A 23750-nucleotide genomic window follows, 5' to 3' on the forward strand; every position below is an offset into this window, starting at 1 on the left:
AAGTATTGGATAAAAAGCATTCAAGCAGTTTGATATTAATTTTTGAAACCATTTCTCAAACACCTACTCCCTTTGAGGCATTAAGAAAAACACGTTGAAAGGTAGTAAGATTTACTAGATATTCAAAGATGATAAGGAATTCATAGGGCAATTAATTCTATACAGTAAACGTGAGCAGTTTCTGGAGTTCCTAAAACTCCTTTTTTGTTCCAAGACAGGAAAATTGGGATGACTTTTAAAACTTTGTACATAATTAGCAACCTTCCATAACTTCCTGTCAACTAACTAATGTATTCAAAAGTTTACCAAAAATCTGTAAGAAAAGTTGTCATTAGGCTGTATGCCTCACAAAATACTTTTTGTTCTATAAAGTACCCTCCTTAGCAAAAGTGGAAGAAAGAAACAGATTTGCAATATTAACTGAAAAAAAGATTGTATCGTCCTGTTTTAGGTTTTTGTTTCTACAGGACTACAGCACACAAACAAACAGAAACCCTTTAATGCACATATATCAAGAACATACGAGATGCCCTTCAGAGCTGACTTAATTATAGAAATTGTGGAAGCTACAAATTATCACCAAGTTGAGTGTCACTAAAACAATACAGTCCATATCCATGCAAGTGAGATACAGTTTAACCTCATTTTTTCCAGAAAAGTATGCATAATGCAAGTAAGCAAACAATGATATTAAACAATAATTTATATACATAACACACATACATATTTGCACTTTCCCCAGTTTGCTCAAATGCATAGGATAATTTGGATATGGAAAACTTCTGCTTTCTACCTAATAGTAAGCAGTTCCTACCTCCATATTATGATCAAGTAAATGAATAAGAAAGGTGCTCTGGCACAGAAAAAAACCCCATATTGTTTTCCCAGGTTGCAAGTAAGTTAAAACAAAAAAAACCCAAACCTCAAAAATCCCCAAGAAAGTTATTACCACTTTATAATCCCAAAGGTTAGTTACTTTCAGTGACTGTCTTAGAAAAGTGTGCTCCATTAGTTCCAGCCACCTTTAAAATCCCATTATACAGCAAAAAGAAGGGGGGAAATTAAATAAATCCCCGAGACATTGTAGCATTGTAGCCTCTCACTTTTTCCAAGTACTGCTGAATCTACTGCTGTCAGTGGTTTGGATGATACTTTTAATCTGTAAATTCAAATGAATCCACAGAGTATACGTGCAGGGTAGTGAAATTATTTTTCAGTAATTTGCTCTGAATACCTTTTAGAAAATAGCAGTTTAAGCTTAAACCTCATTTGACGACTTGTATTTAGTTGTTATACCAGACAGAGTAAGGATAATTGAAAGAGAAAGAAGTTTCTTAACAATAACAAACATTACTTACATTTAAAACCAGGAACAATCATGTGTGTTCAGTACTAAGTCAGCATAAACTGTATTAACATGCACTGATTTAGGCATGTTAATGAGACATTTCCTTTCACCGATTAGAAAGTATTCTACTGGTTTTCAGCATCCTAGTATTCTTAGATTTTTTAAAAAAGGCCTTTTAGCATATTAAATATTCAAACAACTGCAGTAGGCAGACAATACATTTTGTAATACCACACACTGTCAAAGTGAAGATTACAGGAAGTGTAAACAACAGTTTCATTTCTTGAATAATTAAAATATTTTTAATGGAAGAGTGAAAAAGATTTATGAATCGCTATCTAGTCCTATTTCAAAGTTTGTAGCTGTTCTGATTACTCAAACTGCAAGACGGCTCAAAATATCTGCTATTACAATTGGTACAGCTTCCTTTGTAGTTCAAACTATTTGCAAGCACACAAATAATTTTTCAAAATAGATACATAAAATCACTGCTCATTACTTTTACACAAGAATTGTGTGGCTATTTATTTCAATTCATAGGAAACTAATCATATGCTAACCTTATCGTAGTCGTCAGCAGTAAATTCTCTGTCTCTCTGGAGAATTTCATGGAGTCTTGCTTTAACACGATGTTGACAGCTGCTTAAAGAATCACTGTCACTGTCCAAGAGACCATTCATATTAGCACTTTTTACCATCTGGACAAGAATAGGGGTCAGCTCTCCCTCTAAGGCCAGTAGTCCCTGAAGCAAATAATACAATTAATCAGACAGATAAAGATGACGATATAACAGTATCTTAAAAAACCCACCCAAAACACTGATTTAAATTCAAGATTGCATCACTTTCCTATGGGTTAGACTAACAGCAACTTGGCAGACAATGCAAATGTTTGTATAGAAATGGTCCCCAAAGCACTGCATTGGTGCGCAGGATTGCTACAGTTGGTTGAACAGTGATGGTGACATGTCATAGAACACGCTCCCCACCACCAGCTGAAGTGACCCTAGCATCTTAGTAGTGCCAACACTGCTCCTGGGAAGCCACAGCTGTTCAGGTCTTGGGTTGCAAGGGGGTGCATGGTGCCTTCTCCCTGAGGCTGGGAGCACATCAGCCTGACTTGTGGGAGACACGCTCTGCTCAAGGGGTTGAGTCACCAGACAGTAGCTATGGGAAGAGTTAGCAAACCAAATAGCATCTGGGAGAACAAATGGAAGATAGATAAGGTCTTTGCAGAGACTCTACAGAGGCAAAAGCCCAAACCCTGTCTGGCACAGAAGGACACTCAAAGGCTACAGTTGAGTAAGAGGTAAACAGAGACTTCCAAAATAGAGAAGGCTGAAAACATTTGTGACTTTTCTGGCAACAGAAAGGCTCTGGGATAAGGAAGGAAATTGGGTGGTGTCTCCTCAAGCCTGCTGAACAAAGAAAAAGCAAGGCAGATGGCTGAAATACTTCTGCACCAACACATGGAGCATGGGAGAAATAAGAAGTCTGAACACTTGCAGAGCTTTAAGTTTATTCAGATTACAGATATGTAATGGAATAGTTCACACAAATGGAGTTTTGCTATAGCTAGATACAGGGTCTTTTGGAAGCCAGGAAGGCAAGGAGGCAGAGTTGTGCTGGATATAAAGGAGTAGCTTGAACACCAGGACCTTCACTTTCAAACCAGTGACAAGCAAGTTGAGATCTTATTCATAAGGAGCAGAGGACAAATAAGGACAGGACACCATCGTGGGGGGCCTCTGCTACAGACTACCTGATTTAAAAAGGGAAACAGATGAAGACTTTTTTTTACTACTAGAGAAAGCCTCCTGATTGCAGGCTCTGTTTTCCATAGGAGCCCTTAGCCCTGGGTACCTCGTACACAGGCAATATTACAGAGGACAAGCAATCTGAATTTCTAGAAAACACCCAGGACAATTCTTTGACACAGGTTACTGATGAACTATTGAGCACAGGCATTCCCCTGGACCTGTTACTTGGAAATGTCAGGAATGTGGAGGTTAATGGCAGCCTTGGTAATTGAAATCTGGTATTATATAGGTATGTCAGTGATAAAAGGAAGACAAGGGAAAATGTGGGCCTCCTCTGGAATGATACAGGAGACCTGGTTACCCAGGATATGGAGAAGGCTGAGGTACTCAACAAATTTTTTGCCTCAGTCTTCACCAGCAAGGGCTCTAGCCACGCTGCCCAGGTCACAGAAGGCAAAGGCAGGGTCTGGGAAAATGAAGAACTGCCCGCTGCAGGAGAAGATCAGGTTTGAGAATATCTAAGGAACCTGAAGGTGTGCAAGTCCATGTGATGTGATGAGATGCATCTGCGGGTCCTGATGGAACTGGCAGATGAAATTGCCAGGCCACTTGCCATCATATTTGAGAAGTCCTGGCAGTCCAGTGAAGTTTCCACTGACTGGAAAAGGGGAAACATAACCCCCATTTTTGAGAAGGGAAAAAAGGAAGACCCAGGGAACTACAGGCCACTCAGTCTCACCTCTGTGCCCAGCAAGATCATGGAGCAGATCCTCCTGGAAACCATGCTCAGGCACATGGAAAATAAGGAGGTGATTGGTGATAACCAACACGGCTTCACTAAGGGCAAATTGTGCCTGACAAACTTGGTGGCCTTCTATGATGGGGTTACAGTGTTGGTGGATAAGGGAAGGGCAGCTCACATCATCTACCTGGACTTGTGCAAGGCATTTGACACTGTCCCGCATGACATCTTGTCTCTAAATTGGAGAGACATGGACTCGATGGATGGACAACTCGGTGAATAAGGAATTGGCTGGATGGTCACACTCAAGATGTTACAGTCAACGGCTCACTGTCCAAGTGGACACTAGTGATGTAGTGGTGTTCCTCAGGGGTCAGTATTGGGACTGGCACTTTTTAATACCTTTATTTGTGACATGGACAGTGGGATTGAGTGCACCCTCAGCAAGTTTGCAGATGACACCAAGCTGTGTGGTGCAGTCGACACGCTGGAGGGAAGGGATGCCATCCAGAGGGACCTTGACAGGCTGGAGAGGTGGGCCTGTGCAAACCGTATGAAGTTCAACAAGGCCAAGTGCAAGGTCCTGCACGTGGGTCGGCACAATCCCAAGCACAACTACAGGCTGGGCGGAGAACAGATTAAGAGCAGCCCTGAGCAGAAGGATTTGGGAGTGTCAACTGATGAAAAGCTCAACATGAGCTGACAATGCACACTTGCAGCCATAAAACCAACTGTATCCTGGGCTGCATCAAAAGAAGTGTGACCAGCAGGTCGAGGGAGGTGATTCTCCCCCTCTATTCTGCTCTCATGAGATCCCACCTAGAGTACTGTGTTCAGCTCTGGGGTCCCCAACATAAGAAAGACATGGGCCTGTTGGAGTGAGTCCAGAGGAGGGCCATAAAGATGATCAGAGGGCTGGAGCACCTCTCCTATGAAGACATGCTGAGAGAGTTGGGGTTGTTCAGCAAGAGAAGGCTCCAGCGAGATTTTAATAGCAGTCTTCCAGTACCTGAACAGGGCCTACAGGAAAGCTGGAGAAGGACTTTTTATCAGGGACTGTAGTGACAGGACAAGGGGTAATGGGTTTAAACTAAAAGAGGGTAGGTTTAGATTAGATATCAGGAAGAAATTCTTCATTATGAGGGTGGTGAGGTACTAGAAGAGGTTACCCAGAGAAGTTGTGGATGCCCCATTCCTGGAGGTGTTCAAGGCCAGGCTGGATGAAGCTTTGGGCAACCTGGTAGTGAAGGGTGTCTCAGCCCCTGGCAGGGGGCTTGGAACTAGATGATCTTTGAGGTCCCTTCCAACCCAAACCATTCCATGATTCTGTGATTATGTCAGATCCTTGGAGAAGTGACAAGACAAATAATAGTATGAGAGCCCTGGATTTCAGATGAGCAGACGTTAGCTTGTTCATGGAATCCTGTCGAGGAGTGTCCTGCAGGAGAAAGGTGCCTGGGACAGCTGGATGACCTCCAAAAACAACCTACTCAAACCAAAAGAGCAGTCCACTCTGACATATGGAAAGTCATGCAGAAGGTTAGCATAGAGGAAAAAGGAATACACAGAAAGTGGAAGCAGGGATGGGCTACTCAGGAGGAAAAGAGACACGACCTGAAAATGACGAGTTGAATTAAAAACCTGGAGATGCTGTGGAATCTCCATTTCTGGATATACTCAGAACCTGACTGGATATGATTCTGAGCAACCTCATTCAAACTGGCTCTGTGCTGTGTGGAGTTGACTAGATGACCTACAGATGCCCCTTGAAACCTAAACCTATCACTCTGTATTACTACTGAAACTCATTCAACTGAGAAGTATTTATTTAACACTTGCACTGTCTTCATCCTCTCACACAATTAAAAAATCTGTATCACTGAAATGAGGAAATAAGTGAACAAATTATTAACAAGCGAAAGTATTATGCATACAAAGGGCTACTTGGAAACAAGAGCGAAAGAGGAATTTGCCTTGCATGAAGAGGGGTAAAAGAATACTTTGGCAAGCATTATAGACGTAGGAAGTTCTGAATTCTGTGCTTTATATTAATAGTTCCTATAAATTTATGTCTGTAATGAAAAAAAAGTTCATGCTTTTTAAAATCACTACAAAATTTTTAAAAACTTCACATAAATAAAACCTACATGTAAAAAAATATTTCTATAAAGTGCCAAACTGTAGTAGTGCTACCATGTCTTACTTATTAGGTATGCATTTTGACAGGCCCAAAATAACAAGTTTCTTGTAACCACTTTAAGAAACTACTTCTATTAATTCCAAAAAAAGCATGAATGTATAGTCTGTACTATTTTCCCATTAAAATACATACTAGGTAGTTTATTAATTCCACATTTTTAATAGCTTCAAATCCTTTAATTTCCTCTATAAAGTCACAAATCAATGAATGAAAGATAGTTTCAATAAAAAGGGTTGCCTTTTGAACTTCTAATCTTCTGATCCAAATCACAAAAGTGACTGAAAATTGCAATTTTTGCTCATGTAAAATGAATACATTATCTCAATTCAGTTCTAATGTCTGTGCTTTAACATCCCCCCCAACCCCCCACCCCAATCTGTCACAGAAATCTGATGTAATTTGAGGAAAGTAAGCCCTAAACAAATAAGCAAAGTGCAAACTAAAACCACTGCCAGTCACATCCTGGGCTACATCAAAAGAAGCATGACCAGCAGGTCGAGGAAGGTGATTCTGCCCCTCTACTCTGCTTTCAGGAGACCCCACCTGGTAGTATTGCATCCAGCTCTGGGACCCCCAGCATAAGAAAGATATGAACCTGCTCGAGGGGGTCGAGAGGAAAGCAACAAAGATGATCAGAGGGCTGGAGCAGCTCCCCTATGAAGACACGCTGAGAGAATTGGGCTTGTTCAGCCTGAAGATGAGAAGGCTCTGGGCAGACCTTACACCAGCCTTCCCGTATGTAAGGGGGGCCTACGGGAAAGATGGGGCATGTTTACAAGGGCATGTAGGGATAGGACAAGGGGTAATGGGTTTAAACTAAAAGAAGGTAGATTTAGATTAGGTATTAGGAATAAATTCTTTACTGTGAGGGTGGTGAGGCACTGGCACAGGTTGCCCAGAGAAGTTGTGGATGCCCCCTCCCTGGAAGTGTTCAAGGCCAGGTTGGATGGGGCTTTGTGGCAACCTGGTCTAGTGGAGGGAGTCCTTGCCCATGGCAGGGGGGTTGGAACTAGATGATCTTTAAGGTCCCTTCAAACCCAAACCATTCTATGATTTTGGTGGTTATTACTGGAACGGTATATTGCTAGGGCTTTATAATTAAAACCTGTCTCCATCTGCCCAAAGAACTTCAAATCCTTGGCACATTAATTGGATTACTTCTTACATTGAACGAAATAATCTTTGAAGATATATTTCTTTTAAAACACAGCCTCATTATACATTGTGGACTTTAATAAACCATAAATCTCCGATCTTCAAAAGAAAAAAACCCAACAACTTAAGAACATCAGAATGTTTAATATGAAAATACAATTTCACATTGTACCTTTGCAAAAGCTGCCGCAGTCATCTGAACTCGTCCCTCATCAGAAGCGTAGATTTTGAGATCATGTCGGTAAGTGCTATGTAATCTAAGCAAACCACATCCAGGAAATCCAGCATAATCTCCTACCAAACAAATATTTTGCTCAAACTTTCATTTGGCACTTGGTTATCTTCAAAACAGATTTATGCTATTCAATACATTTTTAATTTTTTTTTTTTTTTTTTTTTTTTTTTTTACCTTGTCCACCTGGATACATACACCTGAAAGCCCTTCCGAGCTCCTCTGCTTGAACCCTGCCTGCAGGGGTCAATTCTCCTCCCCATTTTAGAACCAGAAGCAGGGATGGCTCATTTCTTCTATTATCTAATTGTACACAGAGAGAGGAGTTTAGTAGTTAAGTGTATTATAAATCTTTGGGGCTTCTTTGCATATGAACAAGAATATTTGGACTGTGCAGGGCTTCTGTAAAGGATCTCTTCAACATTATGACTCTTCAGTGGCATTTTAACATTAAGAAAGTATTGAACTGGAGAAAAATTAAAACAAACTGGCTGCTAAATACCCTACAGTTATTCCAGTCAATAACCATGGGTCAAGGACTAGAAAAGCTTATATAAGTTTTAAAGACAGCAATAAATGTTGAGTTGGATTTTCCCAGCCCCAAAGCAGCATTTCTGGTGAATCACTGAAGCCTCTTTTCACTCTACTTTTCTCTTACAAAAAAGCAGTGTTAGAATACAAATTTACTACATACTCTTAGGTGTACAATTCAGCAGATTAAGAGACTCTGAATATCTGCCAACAATACAAATATTTATTCAAAACAACAAATTCCTTCTTCTTAACATCAAGACGTTATACCACTAGTCCATGACCATTTAAACATACATGATATTAAGTGATTAGGTGCAAATATAATACAATACCTTCCTCTTCACTGGAAGTCTTTGGGCAACCATGAGGAAGATACGTTAATTGAACTTTGCGATTTATGCCTGAAAAATGCCCATACCTGAAGCAGCAAGAGGGAAAAGCAAGAGGGGAAAAGGGAGAGAAACATTTTAAATATTTTCCTCCAAATCTGCTATGCTCCTATAACAGGATATAATAAATCTATGCTGGTCATTAATTTATGCATTTGACCACCATTTACTGAAGCAGTGCTTAGAACAAACCTAATTCAACAAGCACAGAATGACTACAGAAATAACAACCATTCTACAATAAAACATTTTAAAATACTGTCTACTACTTTTTTTTCACAACACTGAACATAAAACTGAAAAAAAAAAAAGGCAAAAAAAAAGAGCATTTGCAGATTGGACGAGTAATTTATCTGTTCAGATCCACAACTACAGTGGCTATCACTATCCAGAATCTCATCTGGCAGCGTAGATGGCCGCTATTTTATTAGTCCATTAAGTTCTCAAGCAGAACCCCGTATTTCAAACAATTGTCATAAATTTCAATAACTGTCTTTGCCCTGATTTTTTTTAGATTAAAGTTACCTACTACCATTTAGAGTTCCAAGACCCTAGATATTTACAAACCTTGAAGCCTTAGGTTTTTATCTTGTCTTTAAAATTATTAAATATTTCAGGCTTAATACACAAAACCTTATTATTAGAATCCTCCAAGTTTGCTGTACACACACAGTGAAAGTTCTTACTGGTTCCATCAGACTTCATTATGTCACACACTGCAAGAAGCAGACCCTGCCCTCAAATACTTTAAAAACATATAAGAAGATAAAATTTGAGATCAAAGAAAGTAACTTTTTCATGTGGAAAGTATACTGAGATACTAGATAAAGCAGTAAGTTCAATTAAAAACACAAGGGGAAAAAACCCCACATAGAGATGGCCTAGTTCTCCTTCATAATGTCAAACATGACATCCTTTCTCTTGATAACCCCTGTGCTTGAATTAACACATCATTACGTATTTGGTAACCATCGCAATCCAAGCAGTAACTGGTCAAACAGGTCAAAATAGCAGATACAACTTTATGCTATGAAGCCTGAAAATTAGACACTTACATTTCTAACACAGTCTTCAGCTGCTCAAGTTTTGCTTTACTTTCTTCAATTTCAGAATCATTGTTTTGCCCAAGTTCTACAAGGAGTTGCCTTGCTATATCAAGCACTTCCTAAAGAAATGAAATATAGGATTTACTTAAATAATTAATCTTCTACCTATAAAATAAAATACCACAGCAAGAAAATAAAGACAAACTTGCCTGTAACTGTTTTGGTTTTTTCAATTTTAGTTTTCCAGATTTATATCCATCACATTTTTCAAAGAGATCAAAAAACCTTTAAAAGAAAGAAGTGATTAAAAAAAAAAAAAAAGTAGTTAATAAGTTAAAATACTGCGTGAACAAGTGGCTCTTAAAGCGGTCTGAAATTAGCACCTTTACACTATTTGAAAAGCATGTTAAAACCTGCACTACAAAGGTTAAACCAACATTTATTCAAATCTCATTTCCCAAGAAAGTCTTCAACATATTACAGAAGAGCACTAAAAATGTTCTCTTACTGACTTGCTAAGTGTTAAAAAAGTAAAAGCATTCAAGATATCAAATGACGTAATATTTGAATATATAGCTATGTAAATTCTTAATCTTCAAGAATGATCCTGAACAGTAGGGACCAAAAACACCAAATAAGCAGTCCTACACATTTACAGCAAGTATGTCTGAATACAAGAATCTAGTCCCAAAACAAATAATTACTTCTTTATTGAAATTGCAACTAATTCCAGGTCAATTATGTAAGGCATTTTATGAGTGCTAACATAAAAGTTGTATCTACAAGAAATTCAGAGTCATCAAACTTTGATGACTTTTACTTTTGACAAAAGTAAAAGACAAAAATGTGATGCAGTAAGATGACAGCTCACAGAAGAATGGTTATGATGAAAAGAGAAAGGCAGAAGTCATGGTCAAACAGTGAACCAGAAATATTTTCTGCTGCTTTATTTTGAATAAAGACATCTATAGTGTTAAACGCATTTTTGTTAAGATCAAGCAGGACTGTTCACAAGGCACAGTATATGATGAAGGAACTCTGCACAAGTAATTTGACAGTCCTATTAGAAAGAGAGGTGCATGCTTCTTAATTAGCTGCAACATCAGTTGGATTTAAAAGAAAACAAAACAAAAAACCAACTTGTATCATGATATTCCTGCTCAATTTGTTGCTTGCACATCCACAAGAAGTGAGCTCTGCTCTAAAGCATCCAAACTAATTTTTACCAAGATTCTACTTACTTCTGATGTTTTACTTCCATTTTCATTTTTTGTTTTGGTGTTCGGTCCCCATGGCGTATTACAGCTATAACACATCTAAGCTCCATCCTGAAATTTCAAGAGAGTTATATTTCACAATTCTATATATGAAGGTCTTTTATTTAATATTAAAACCACCATGAATCAAGACAATCGACAAAGTGGTAGTTATCTGATATAACTACAGAAGTGATGGAAGGACGTGCAAGAATATAAGGTTAACTGAAAATGATGTAAGGTATAAAATACAAATATTGATTTTAAGACTTGGGTAACTACAGAATATCTATTTTAAGTAGTTTATAAAACAACAATTTTGAGGTTCATTAAATGAGAGAGCATGTTTATTAGAAATGCATATTAAGTTGGTGCTGGAACAATGATTAGCAGTGAAGGAAGCTATGCATAAAAGACACTACACTTGAAAATCTGCTGTTCTATACTCAGCTTGACTAAGGGTCAGAAACTCTGATTGCTGGCATAGCAACTGTGATTCCTTCCTTGTTTTCATCACACAAAACAAGTGTTCATAGGCCAAAATGGGAACACCTTGTGAAGAGAAAAAAAAATTCACACAAAAGTTACATGAGGAGTTTGCACAATTCAGATGTAGCTACTGTTTTCTTACATTGTTCCAGAGGTGGTTGGCACAATAGGGATATCTTCAGCTTCCAAAGGAATTGACCATGGTATCTGAAACTGGGGAGCAAGTTCTCTCATTATGATATTTCTAAAAAAAGGAGTTAAAAAGAAAAAAAAAAAACCACTAAGTTGAAAGCACAGCTTATACAACGCATACAAACTACAAACCAAATAGATTACACATGCATTTTTATCAATGTGGTTTTAGAGTACTAGTGGTCATAAGTCTCTAAATGCATATTTTTCTTTTAATTGCATAATAAAAACCTACTTAAACAACAATTTAAAGCTACGACAACTGCTACAGAGATAACACTAGCCTAATGGCCCTGGATTTGTAAGAAACCTGGTGTTGAACTCCAGTTCCTAAAAGAGTTCCTTGGGCATGACTTAGTCTTGTTTGTTTAAATATTCAGATACCTGACTCCATTGCCTAACTGAAAGTTCCTGATAATCAGCAAGTCACTCTCATCAAAGAGTAACTGGATTTACCAGTATGAAATCCACAAACACACAAGTATACACCAGCTTCAGATCAAGGACAATGTACATTAATTTGGGCACATATTAAACAGCAGCAAGCATAACCATCCAGTGGTGCTTCTCTACTTGAGAAAAATCTCAACTGCTTTTAAGAACTTAAACCAGCTTTCAAAATACTTATTCAGTTAGCTTTAAGTGTTCACAAAATACTCAGACTCAGATGTTTTGGATGATTTTAGGAATAGGGAATTTATATAGTATTTATTTATTGATTTAGGATTCTTTTTAATATTTTAAAGATTCTTTTCAATATTTATTTTATTTTTTAATTTAAGGACTTATTTTATGTGATATTTCGTTCTACATGATTAATTTAGGAATAAGAAGTATATAAACTATAGTCACATACAACAGAATGAATAAGCAAAACTCCCGAAATAAATCAGTAAACTCTTACCCCAGTATCTTAGCACAATCATCATAGTATTTCATGGAGTTTTTCACAAAACTGAAGCCATTCACATCACAGACATAGGACTGTCCATTAGCACGCAGCAAATCAAAGCCACAAACTGTTTGCTGTTTTTAAGAATAAAAGTCAATGATCAAGTCATTGATCAGCTTCCTTAGGATTGCTTATTCTAAATAAACTTTGTATTTTAACATGGTATTCATCTGAAAACATAACAAAAATGTGACAGATTTTATACTTCGTACTTCTTGCCAGTTCCATGTTAGTTTGGCTCATGTCATGTAAACATCTTCTCATTTTTAACTTTGCATCCCCAACTTGATTTTATCCTTCCTACATATCGCTAGCAGTATCAGTATTGAAGTCCACATGCACGCAAACTTAACCTTCAAGATCTACCGTACAAGCAATGATGAGCCGACAAATTCCCCATTCTGACAGTGGTTTCCTCCTACACATAGTTTTTAAGGGTGGCAGGCGAGAAATGACAAAATATTGAAAAAACATTTTTGTCCAAATTTAAATTTGACAGGATAGTTTTGACATTGACATCATATTGACATTATTAGTACAGGATAGTAGATGCTATTGCAATGGATTACTTTTCTAGATCTCAAAGTCCACTTTGCTAGGTGACAGAGGTTCACACCCTACAGGCTGCAGAATACCATCATAGTTACACACAGGTAATGAGACTGACTGAAAGACAACCTTTTAATAAGACAGGTGAAAGAAGGGTAAGAGATTGGATGAAGTTTTGAACAAAGATATCTTAAACTACACAAAACTGGAAACTACCAAACACTTCAGATAAGGACCAAGTCATGTCAGTACCAAATTAATATTTAATTGGGCCGATATAAACTCTAGGTAACAAAAGTTACAAAAACTTAACTACTGAAATTGTGTTTTGCTGACTTAGAAACCATCAACAAAATGTGTGAATATTATGCATAGAACAGACACACTGTGGACTAGCAAATCACAATAGCCACACGTGAATTCAGGAAACTCAGGCAACCCATCCAGAACTTTCCTATGCATTAAAGGAAGAATTCTTCAAGATCAAAAGAAGATGTGGATGTGGAAGTTCAACTTTTCACCTTCTTAGAAGTTCTGCAGCAATTATCACTGCTGGGTCTGTACACTAAAACCCTACAGAAGTTTCATGTGGTAAACAACTAATTAACACTAAATGTTTGATCAGATAGGAACACAATTGGCTTACTTTAAATGCAAGGCATACTTTCCAAGCAATTAACTTCTCTCTTGCATTCAGGATAACCGGATACCTCACTTCTTTTCCTTCACTATCTCGTTCTACCTTGCCATCCAGAGCTGGAGACTTCCGGGCTTCAGCATGAGCATAGTCTGGGCCTACCGTGTACACCTTTATTGAAAAACATGAACTCTTGATTCAGTGTAATTGAAGTACATTACATATATGAACACATTTTGCTAAATTTATGTCAAATGTGATAATGACTTCAAAAGATAGTAGCTCCTTTCATCACTGAAAATGTCACTCTAAAGTACGTTCTTCAATGGCATCCTCTGCCTTCAGAGAACACTCATCATTCACTGACAACCTAGGATAAAACAAGAGGAGCTGGAGTGGAGGTAAAGAAAAAAAATTATAAAACTTGTGAATACAAATGAATTCCTTAATTATGGTGGTACAAAGGTAAAGAATAATGTTTTCCTCTCCAAAACATCTGCAGAACTTGGAGAGCAGATTAATTTGAGAATTATTGCAGTTTACTTGATTATGGAAATCTGGCTGCAGGACTAAGCAACTATCTTTATTAAAAATATTTTCATACTTTAGGCAGGACTAAACAAAGGAAAGATCTGCCCAGTTTTAGCATGACAAGGCCAGGGCTTGAGAGAATGATTGTGCTATCTGCTCTGCCACAGTTTTGGTGCTCACTGAAAGGACTGGGGCATACGCTAGAAGAGACTTGTCAGCAGCTCTCAAAAATGGGCTACTGTCACTTTAAAAACACAACTCTAAGCTCTGATAAAAAAGTATTCAACTAAAGCAAGTGATTACAAATACTGCCAATTTAGTAAATTCAGCCAAGAGGCTGAGTTGGGTGAAGCTGCCTAATATAAAGCTGACAGTGTTGTTACTTGAAGAAAATCCATTATTTACTTGGGGTTTTAATGTTCACAGCTGCTGCTTGATGACTACAGTACAAGTAGTCAAAATAGTCCCCACCCCTCAATTCATTTGCATCTCTTCAGGTTGCAAGAAACTCTTCTCTTTGGGAACAGTTTGTAAAGCTCTTACACAGTTGTCTGTAAACTCAGATTAACCTATTGCAAAGTGTTGCACAGTACATCTGAAGAGTATAGCTTATGAAAACATAGCAACTTAACAGGGAATTTGAGAACATAAAATGAGCATTTCCCTCATGTCACCAAGTGGAAGAAGTTGACTGCACTTGATAAAAGGGCTCTTTAACCTCAGGTTGGATTAGATCTCACACTCTTTAAATCTCCACTTTTTGTCTAAATACAGTGAACTTCCATGCATATTGTAAAACACTTGTTTCACATGTTTTGCAATGGGCTTAAAATAGCTGGAACTAACACAAAGGGAAAGAAAGCAATCTCCATCTATGGCTGGCTTAATACCTATTCTGTTACTGCTCTATTTTAGCACTCTTTGACACCTATTCTTTACATGTTAGGAAAATAAATGAACAAAAAAGTGAAAATAATTACAGATAAAGTCAATGCATTATTTTCTGCAATTTCATATAATTTTAGTAACTTTTATTTATTAATTAGAATACTAAGATAGTTGGTAAAATCTATTTGAATTAGAGATTTCTTTATAACCTTCAGATACAATACCTAGGCAGCATCTATCTGTTTACACGGAAAAGTATATGCTGTTTTGGCATTAACACAGTACAAAAAAGAAAGACAATGTGTTGCGTAATAAACCTCCAACACTTGATGTCAACAACATAAGCAAAGCTGTTTTACATTACAAGTACTGTGTTTAGCTAGAATAAGAATTACATTCTTTACTTATGAACTGTGTCAAAACTTCATTAAAATTAATCCTTGACAAAATGATATACTTTCATCTTTAAAACTGACAAGCTCTTGGAGTACTTGATTGTTCTAAATATAAATAAGAATGCACAGTTGTCATACCTTCACATCAGTGCCATCTGTAGGCATGAATTCCTCATAAATATAGGAGCCTGTTTTTCTCACACTGCTTTCAGGGGAATAAACACTGCTTCTGCTGCCAATCTGAAATGAATATTTTTCTATTAATAAACTCATAGGCTAATGCCTGAGAAGCTTTAAAACTCCTTACAATAACACACTTGTACTGAGAAAACATCTCCTGTACCAAATGAAGCAAGCAAGTTTTGATCGTTCCCAAAAGATTTTTCTAAGATTCTAAAAGTGCACTGTACACTTCTTTTACCTACAAGAATCTGCAGTGGCTGACAATCTACTGCAAGGAACAATCTACATGTTGTCCTGAAATGCGTTTCTCTGATCTGCCACTACTCAGCAAAAGCAAGACATGACAAAACAGGTCCCAGCTAACATATGGATAGGACAGAATTACTCTGCAATTCTGTTAGACATCTACAACTTTTCAATAGCTTTGTACAACATCCTTACCTTTCGAAAGAGCCTCTGGCTTCCACCTCCAGCAGATGTTGGATAATAAATGTAAACATTGTGGTCCTCAGCACTAACTGGCTTTTCTACAAAAGGCTTTTGGAAAATTTCTCCATTCACTTCCACATGATCTTCTCCTTCAATCAAGTTGCATTCTGAAGAAACAGTGTGAAAAACAGAGATGTAATAATATATTCATGGAATGAAATTATTAGAGATTTGAGATAATTTTGTACGTTCAAAAAAAAAAAAGACTACATTACATTTTTGGTTCACTGATTTGTTACTGACTGCACAAAGACTTGATGATCATGTGCTAAACACATCTGCTGTACCATGCGTATATTATGTTACTTTAATATTACATTCCAGGATTTCTGTTGATTCCCTCAGTGTCAGACAGGAAATCATCTCCTACAGATGCATAAGCTTGCATGGGTATTTTTTTGGAAATGTTTTGTAGACAGGGGGTAGGGCTGTTTGTCTTTCCTCCATGCCTGTCTCTGAAATATCAGGGGGATGGCAGATGGACAGCAACTATGCTGTGGTGCCAGATGCAATAGTACTTTTAACAGGCTGAGAAGTGTCTCATACTGTGTGATTGATGCATCTTGCACAGAGAACTAGGTCCTCTGGAATGAGGGATCAGTAATCTCTTCACTACTGGTTGGCTGTTTGCAGTAGCTTTTATTTGAGTTCTGTAGCATAAATGAGTAATTGTCCCCCTAGATTATCCAGACCTTTTAACTTAAAATTCCCTACCTCTTAAGAGCTACACCACAGTAATAGTTCAATTTTCTTTATTTTTTCTTATCTCTTACTCTTGTGTCTTGACCTGACATTGCAATCTCCTATTCGTTTTAGTAGAATAAAGCTGTTAAGTTTGTTTTCAGGTACAGAAAAAATTAATTCCAATTTATATTCAGAGTATATAATTTGCCGATCTGTCTGGACTAGATTTCCCTTACATGGTTGCTTGTACTTAGAAGAGAAAGTATTCAATAGCTTGACTTGTTTCTGTCAATATTACTTTCCTAAGTAAAATTACTAATTATTGTGGGTAATGTAACATCATGAATGCTGCTGTCTTTGGTGACATATTAGAATCTCAGTTTGAGTTTTGAGGCCTTTATATTCTAGTTGTTCTATGATGGCTGTGCAAGGATTGTGATCCCAGGCTTCAGAATCATGCTTTTCAGAGGCATACTTGTACTGCCTTCGGCTGGGATGGAGTTAATTTTCTTCACAGCAGCTGATATAGTGCTGTGTTTTGAATCTGTGATCAGAACAGTCTTGACATTTTCCTTATTGCTGAACAGGGCTTACAAAGCATTTTCTGTTTCACATACTGCCCCCACAGCCAGGAGGAGTTAATCCACAACAATACTTCAAATACCACAGAAGAAATCAACCTCTACACCAATTAATTAATTTTCTGGCAAGTGAAATATAGCTTTCCACTATGTACGTACTGTTCTTCAGTGGAAACAAAGAGATGGCAATGGTTGATATTTTAGTCATCAGTTTTTACCTTGGGGATTGTTTGGATCACGGTTCAGAACTGCATAGCGAGGAAGTAAAATGCCTTCAGCTTTAAGAATACTGTATACTTCTCTCCTAGAAGAAAAGAACAAAAGTTGCACAGTAAGACAGCAAATCCTGCCAATATTTGTATTTTACAGTCCATGAGTAAGGGAGGAGAAAAATACATATAATTTTTTTTTAAAATCACACAGGCTAAGATTACATATATAATAGTCTACTTATTAATATAATGCTTTAAAGGTTACCAACATAGCTGTACCTTTGCAGTGATCTCATCAATATCAATAAAAAATGTAATTTGCTATGCCAGTCCTGCCCTCTCCACTCTGGCAGTGCTACAGCAATTTACATAGAGCAATTCTCTTGTTAAAGGAGATTACTAAAATGAAGGGTTGAAAAAGTTTATACAAGACAGAAAGTGAAGGCATCCAAAATAGCAAGTCTTGTCACTGTTCAGAAGGCTCCGCTGTTTATCTATTTTGCTCACTATTGTTTTGTAATATTTGCTATGCATGATTGCACCCCCAGAAGAAAACTGACTTTGAATAACCACATGATCTTTGAATACCAACAACTTCTGTTAAGTATCCACTTAAAAGAAAAAAACACCTTTAGTAAATCATATCAATTCTACAATTATAGGAAGTTGTACAGTTGCTATACATACTTATGGTATACATATTTTCAGAGTTTAAACTTCTTTATTTGCTAAGCTTTAGACAAATGTATCACCAAATTTCTACCTTGGTAAATCTTCAGATGTATCAATATAAAAGTGGTTAAAGAAAAAACACACCTAAAGACATATCCCAGAAAACTATGCATCCATTAATAAAACACAACATTCACTGCAATTTTATTTAGACTACTGTACAATACACTGGAACTGTTGCTATGCAATACCAACAGATTGTCACAGTCTCCAACTTAAAAGTAGTTTGCTGTTTAAAGGTAATTAGTGTTACTTGCCTGTCTTGTATATGATACTGCATATTCAAGTCATTGATTATGAATGGACTCCTGAGTTTTGCATAGGCAACTGCTTTGTCCAGTGGAAATCCTAAAATATTTATTAAGGCAAATAAATTAAAACTGCAAGACCCAACACCAGTAAATAGTTTGGAACCTTCATATTCAAGCTTTGTAGTACAACCAGAGATATGACTGAAGTGGGAGGATACTCCCTCAACTATAGACACACGTAACGTCAGCTTAAGACTATCATGAAACTACAGTCTTATTTCAGTATAGGCTGCCAAAAGACGTGGTCCTGTCTTCAATTCCCTCCTTCTCACTCAACATGCCCTCCACTTACACAGGGCCAGAACTAAGGCTTTTAGTGCCTCTGCCTGAAAATAGGATTTTTAACTTCAGTCTACTCATCTCTGGTTCACTGCTCAGCCCAACAAAATAGCCCTAGATATTAGCAGAGATACACAAACAAGTGGCCAGAGACTCAACACTCCCATTGAGAAAGCAACTTGCCTCCACAGCTGTGGGACCAAGTATTAGATCACCATTTCCATTGGCTCCACAAATATTTACCAATGGAATAGCTATTTTAAATACCATGTCAGACAGGACCTTCTCAGCCAATGAAAACAGTAGCATTTAAAAAGCTTGAATTTTACAAGTCAGTTGTATTATATTAAACAAGACAAATGAATCACTTCAGGAAAATCCAATAAAACTACCAAGACAAAAAAAATTTAAAAGACCCTCAAACTGGTTAAACTATTTAATGTCAAAATATTTATGATATTATTAGAAGACTTACCTTTAGAATGAAAAGAAATGAGACAGTCACATAAAGGCCAGTTTTCTACTGGTTCATTCAAAATTACATCCTCTTCAAATATTACCACAGTTATGTACTTAAACATGGAGAGGCGTTCAAGAATTTCTTTCATTGGTTTGGACTTTGATTTCTTCGCCATTGAACAAATCCCAACTGCAATTTGTCTTTCTGGTGGCTACAGAGTGGAGGCGGGGAAAAGAAATTATTTTTAAGTTTTCTCAGAACATAACACAGTTTTAGCAGCACAACAGTAGAACAGATATTTTCTGTTAAAATTCACCTACTACCTTTAATTTAGTCTTTAATTAGGTAAATGGCTAGCAGGTAACAAAATGCAGCATGACAATATGCCACACTGCATCTTTATGAAAAATGTCTCAAAAAATGAAACTATTCAATAGCTTTACACTACTTTTTTTGAGTATTGTATCAGGAACAAATACACAGGATCAAAATTTAAGTCAGAAATGTCAAATCTGAATGAAATCATACTTATGGGTTACTCTGAAATTAACTAGCAATTCATTTTTAAACTATTTAATTTTTCTACATCTACTTAGTAGTTACAAGGCTTCTCATCTTACTACCTAATAATACAAGTGAATTATGAACAGGAAAACTAGTAAACAAGAAAATTCTGTTCTAGATTTCTGAGCTATTTTGTGCAGACAGTTCCACTTTTCTTCTGTATAGTCTGTGTTTTCTTTCATGTTATAAGCCTTTAAAAATTTCTTTACCCTAACGGTATTCCTAAGTGCAAAAGCCAACCTACTCTGTTTAAAAAGAAACAAACAAAAAAAACCCCAGAACAATCTTTTATTTCATCTTACTGTTCTTTCAAAACGTAGCCAATTACCTTCCCTTGCTAAAATGCACTGACTGAATAGAGCTGTCTGAGCTGCTAACTTCGCACTACTTCTCTGCATTTCCAAGTTATTGTTAATCATGGCGAAGTGTTTTACTAACACTTCCTTGCATTTACATTTTTTTAGACATTCTTGCAATCAGTGAAAATTTAACCTGGCTATTCCCTAAAGTGAAATGTTACAGACTAAAAGAACAGCAAAATACAGCTAAGAAAATGATTAAGAGTTTTTGTCTTAAATTAAAAATTGGTAAGCACAGTGCTAAAATACAATTCAGAACACTCTGCAAGGATAATAAACTAAGGTAGAACTTAAGATTAGCATGCACTTTCTATACACCAAGGTAAGGAAGAAGAATGGAAACATGTCAGATCTTAATGAAAACAACAAGATGAAAAAAGAAATGCTGAGTCTGTTCAAACTGAAAAATCAACAGTTAACTCTCCAACAGTTGATAACACACACAAAAGAAAAATCGGGTTTTTGCTACTAATTATCCAAATAAATTAAATGAAGGCTTATGCCATCAAGTTCACTCCCAAAATCCAAATCACATCTGCAAGGCTAGCACATCAACCTCAGCTGCCCTGAAACTCTGTATTAAAGTCAAATACATCTACTTCAAAGTTCAAGGTATACTTACTTTTCAAGTATGCTGCATTTCCAAAGATAACTGACAGATCATTTTCTGAATAGGAACAATTTCCCAATTCAGAACACCACTTCAGTATTAGACTTCTGTGATCTAATACCATTTCAAAGTAAAATAATGCTAGAGAACATACAGAATAGTAAACACGTGTCCCTACAATACATACAGAGTCATACTCTTCCTCCTCTTCTTCCCCATGGTCATAGAAGTGTTCATAATCTGTAGATCTGGCAGAGTCCAGTAATTCTTCTCCATCTTCTCCACCCACGAAGAATCTAGGAGGATCATTCTCTGTTGCCCTAACAGACATGGTTACAAGATCTACAGAGATCTATGTAGAAACTGCAGCCACTTTGGCAGCTGAGATACTGGGCATGTTTCCTGCTGACTCGGGAACACTGAAGTCCCCAGCTCTTTGATACTGCTGGTGCAGTGTTGCCAGTGTGATGATGTTGTCTGCCAGACACTGTTTAACTGGTATCATCTGCTCATTACTGGGTTGAGTTGCTGCTCCAAGAAACCCACAATAGGCTACTGCTTCCCTGAGATGATACAACAAATTTTTAACCTGAAAGAAATATCCAAACAAACAAACAACAAAAAGAAGAAAACACACTTAATAAAGGCACATAAAAATAAACCCTTCTTATTTAAGAAAAACCGCTTGGACATTTGCATACCTCTGAGCAAATCATCAGAAATAAATCCATGCACACTACACAGCCTACACTTCTACATGTATGTTTTGAGCAGGGAGAATAATTTCAAGACATTTTGAAACTACTGATGCAGACATTTTAAAAATAGACAATATAACTCATGAAAGTAAAAACTGTCAAATGTATTTTTTTCCTAGTTTAAGAAGGGTAAAGTGCAGAGTATATCTTTTATAAAAAGATAACACAACAAAAATCTTCTCCAGCATTTCTGACATTTAACTCACCATCCCTGTCATGAGCTGCTTTTTCCCCAAGTTTCCTGATCAAATGGCAATGGCAAACAGACAAAAATGCTAATGAAAAAGCATATAAAGCTTCCATTAGGACTATTCTAAAATAGAAACGTATCCTTTCAAAAACTGAGTGAATCTTCGGTGTGAAAGCAGAATGTATGTGCCAGCTTGATTTTTGCTTACTTATTTCCAAAGTATTGCTTTATTTTCACACTGAAAAATTAGTATTTACAGAGATGTACACTAGCACTCCCTTCTGTCAAAAGTACTTCTAAGCACAAATGTACCAGTGAAGTAAACAAATATTGTACCCTTTTAATCAGTCATGTGAAAATAAAATCTTGGCCAAATAACTTGTATAGAGAAACAGAGACTCAGAGCTCAGTCTTCTGTTGTTTTAACTAGGTAACCGTTCTTGCTGTAAGTTGTGCATGGCTTTATACTATTAATTACAATCCATTATTACTACTTAGACAATTAATAAACAGTTACTTGTTTAGAAGCTCATCTGAGCAAATGCTTTAGGTTAAGTTGTTTGTCAGATCATTACGTAAGTGCCATTCAACAATGATGTCTCAGCAGAATTGAATTTGTCTTTAAATATCTGTCAAAATTACTTTGGCTGTTCTATTAACAAAGTGAAGCAATAGTAAATTCCCAATGGTGATCAACCATTCAGCTTCCTGTGAAAGAGTATGGTAAACAGAGCAAAAGTTACCCAGAAAGAATCTGTCCTAAGTCAGAGAGCAATAGGTTAAACATGGACAAACAATACAGCTGTTTTAAGTCCAGAAGCTGAAGCTGAGGTCCAAACCGACACATAAGGATCCTGGTGTGAAATCAGAGGATTAAAAAGATTCATTTCTTCAATGTATTTGTTATCTATCTGCTCTCCTTCAATTCTGATAATGAAAAACTACTTTCCCTTATAATGTGAAACTGCAGCCATTTGTCCTTCAAGCAACAAGAACAAAATGAAATTTCAAACACCTAATCCATCTTGCTCCCATGAGAGTTAGAAATTGGGTATTGAGATAAATCAATCCTGTTTATGAAAGGTTGAAGAAAGTGAACTTTCCAAATCCTATTTCTAGCAAGCTTCAGAAAGGCAGAGATTATTGTCAACATATACTGGCAACTAATACAGAATTTTGAAATGGTATTAAAAAAAAAAAGACCCCAAAAAATGGTAAAGCTGAAAATGAAGTTTAACAGTTCCTGTTGCGTCAGCTTCCCCTCCCACCACCCAAATTCTGTAAACTGGAAACAAGTGTCTTAACAGATTTTTAAAACCTGAGGTTTTCTCATAAAGAAGGAAAAGCAACCACTTGAAGCAGATAAGCAGGAGGTCATCAAAAGAGGTTTTATAAGCTTTCTTTACCCTACCTATTCCCGTAGTGCACTAACTGAGAACAGAAGTTGTGAAGTTTATGGGCAATTAATGACTAGTTATTTCATGAGGATCTCTGGCACTGAGTCTAACTCAAAGTGATACTTCTCAAAACAAGTAAAAACCATAAAACTAAAGACTGAAGGGAAAGCACAACATATTTGTCTAGAAATAACACAAAGATATAACCTGACAAGTTAAATTCCCTAACAAACCTATCTGAAACTTAAGTGTTTTTCTACCTTCCTGACTCAAGAATCTGGAGAGTGTTGGTGTTATTGGTGGCAAGTAAACCTGTCAAGTGGAGCTTTGTTTGTGGAAAACAGACTTTGAACAGTCACATAGTCTGTATGGAGTTAACAGATTATTTTCTGCAAGGTTTATTATGTTGTTCACCCATCTGAAGGTGGACGAATTGCTAGATTACCACTCTACACTACCGTCACTGGGCCCCAGAGTTTTCAGACAGTTTTTAAAAATAAGCCCAAAGACACAGGATCAAGAAAAGACACTGATAATTTTCAGGCTTGTAAACTACTGCATGGACTCACTGAATTGCATTTAAATTGGCATTCTGACTGCTTATGGCTACCAGACAGCACATGCTGTAAGCTACTATCATTAGCAT

At 36.9% G+C, this 23750-nt stretch overlaps 1 protein-coding gene across 1 annotated transcript in view; it reads right to left on the bottom strand.

Annotated features, from left to right (window-relative positions):
• The window catches only part of PPIP5K2 (diphosphoinositol pentakisphosphate kinase 2), a 56942-nt gene that overhangs the window by 21582 nt on the left and 11610 nt on the right, over positions 1–23750 (bottom strand). Inside the window, exons 2-17 of the mRNA XM_075740839.1 lie at positions 20947–21348; positions 19242–19437; positions 18434–18524; positions 17451–17536; positions 15920–16074; positions 15434–15535; positions 13491–13652; positions 12248–12369; positions 11294–11395; positions 10648–10734; positions 9616–9691; positions 9416–9525; positions 8304–8389; positions 7615–7740; positions 7378–7499; positions 1909–2091 (exon numbers count right to left, since the gene is read on the bottom strand). Coding sequence (XP_075596954.1) covers positions 1909–2091; positions 7378–7499; positions 7615–7740; positions 8304–8389; positions 9416–9525; positions 9616–9691; positions 10648–10734; positions 11294–11395; positions 12248–12369; positions 13491–13652; positions 15434–15535; positions 15920–16074; positions 17451–17536; positions 18434–18524; positions 19242–19437; positions 20947–21090 — 1950 coding nt within the window. The 5' untranslated portion in view covers positions 21091–21348. The remainder of the gene's footprint in view (positions 1–1908; positions 2092–7377; positions 7500–7614; positions 7741–8303; positions 8390–9415; positions 9526–9615; positions 9692–10647; positions 10735–11293; positions 11396–12247; positions 12370–13490; positions 13653–15433; positions 15536–15919; positions 16075–17450; positions 17537–18433; positions 18525–19241; positions 19438–20946; positions 21349–23750) is intronic.

The sequence above is a fragment of the Balearica regulorum genome, chromosome Z (genome assembly GCF_011004875.1).
Source record: "Balearica regulorum gibbericeps isolate bBalReg1 chromosome Z, bBalReg1.pri, whole genome shotgun sequence".
NCBI lineage: Eukaryota > Metazoa > Chordata > Aves > Gruiformes > Gruidae > Balearica > Balearica regulorum.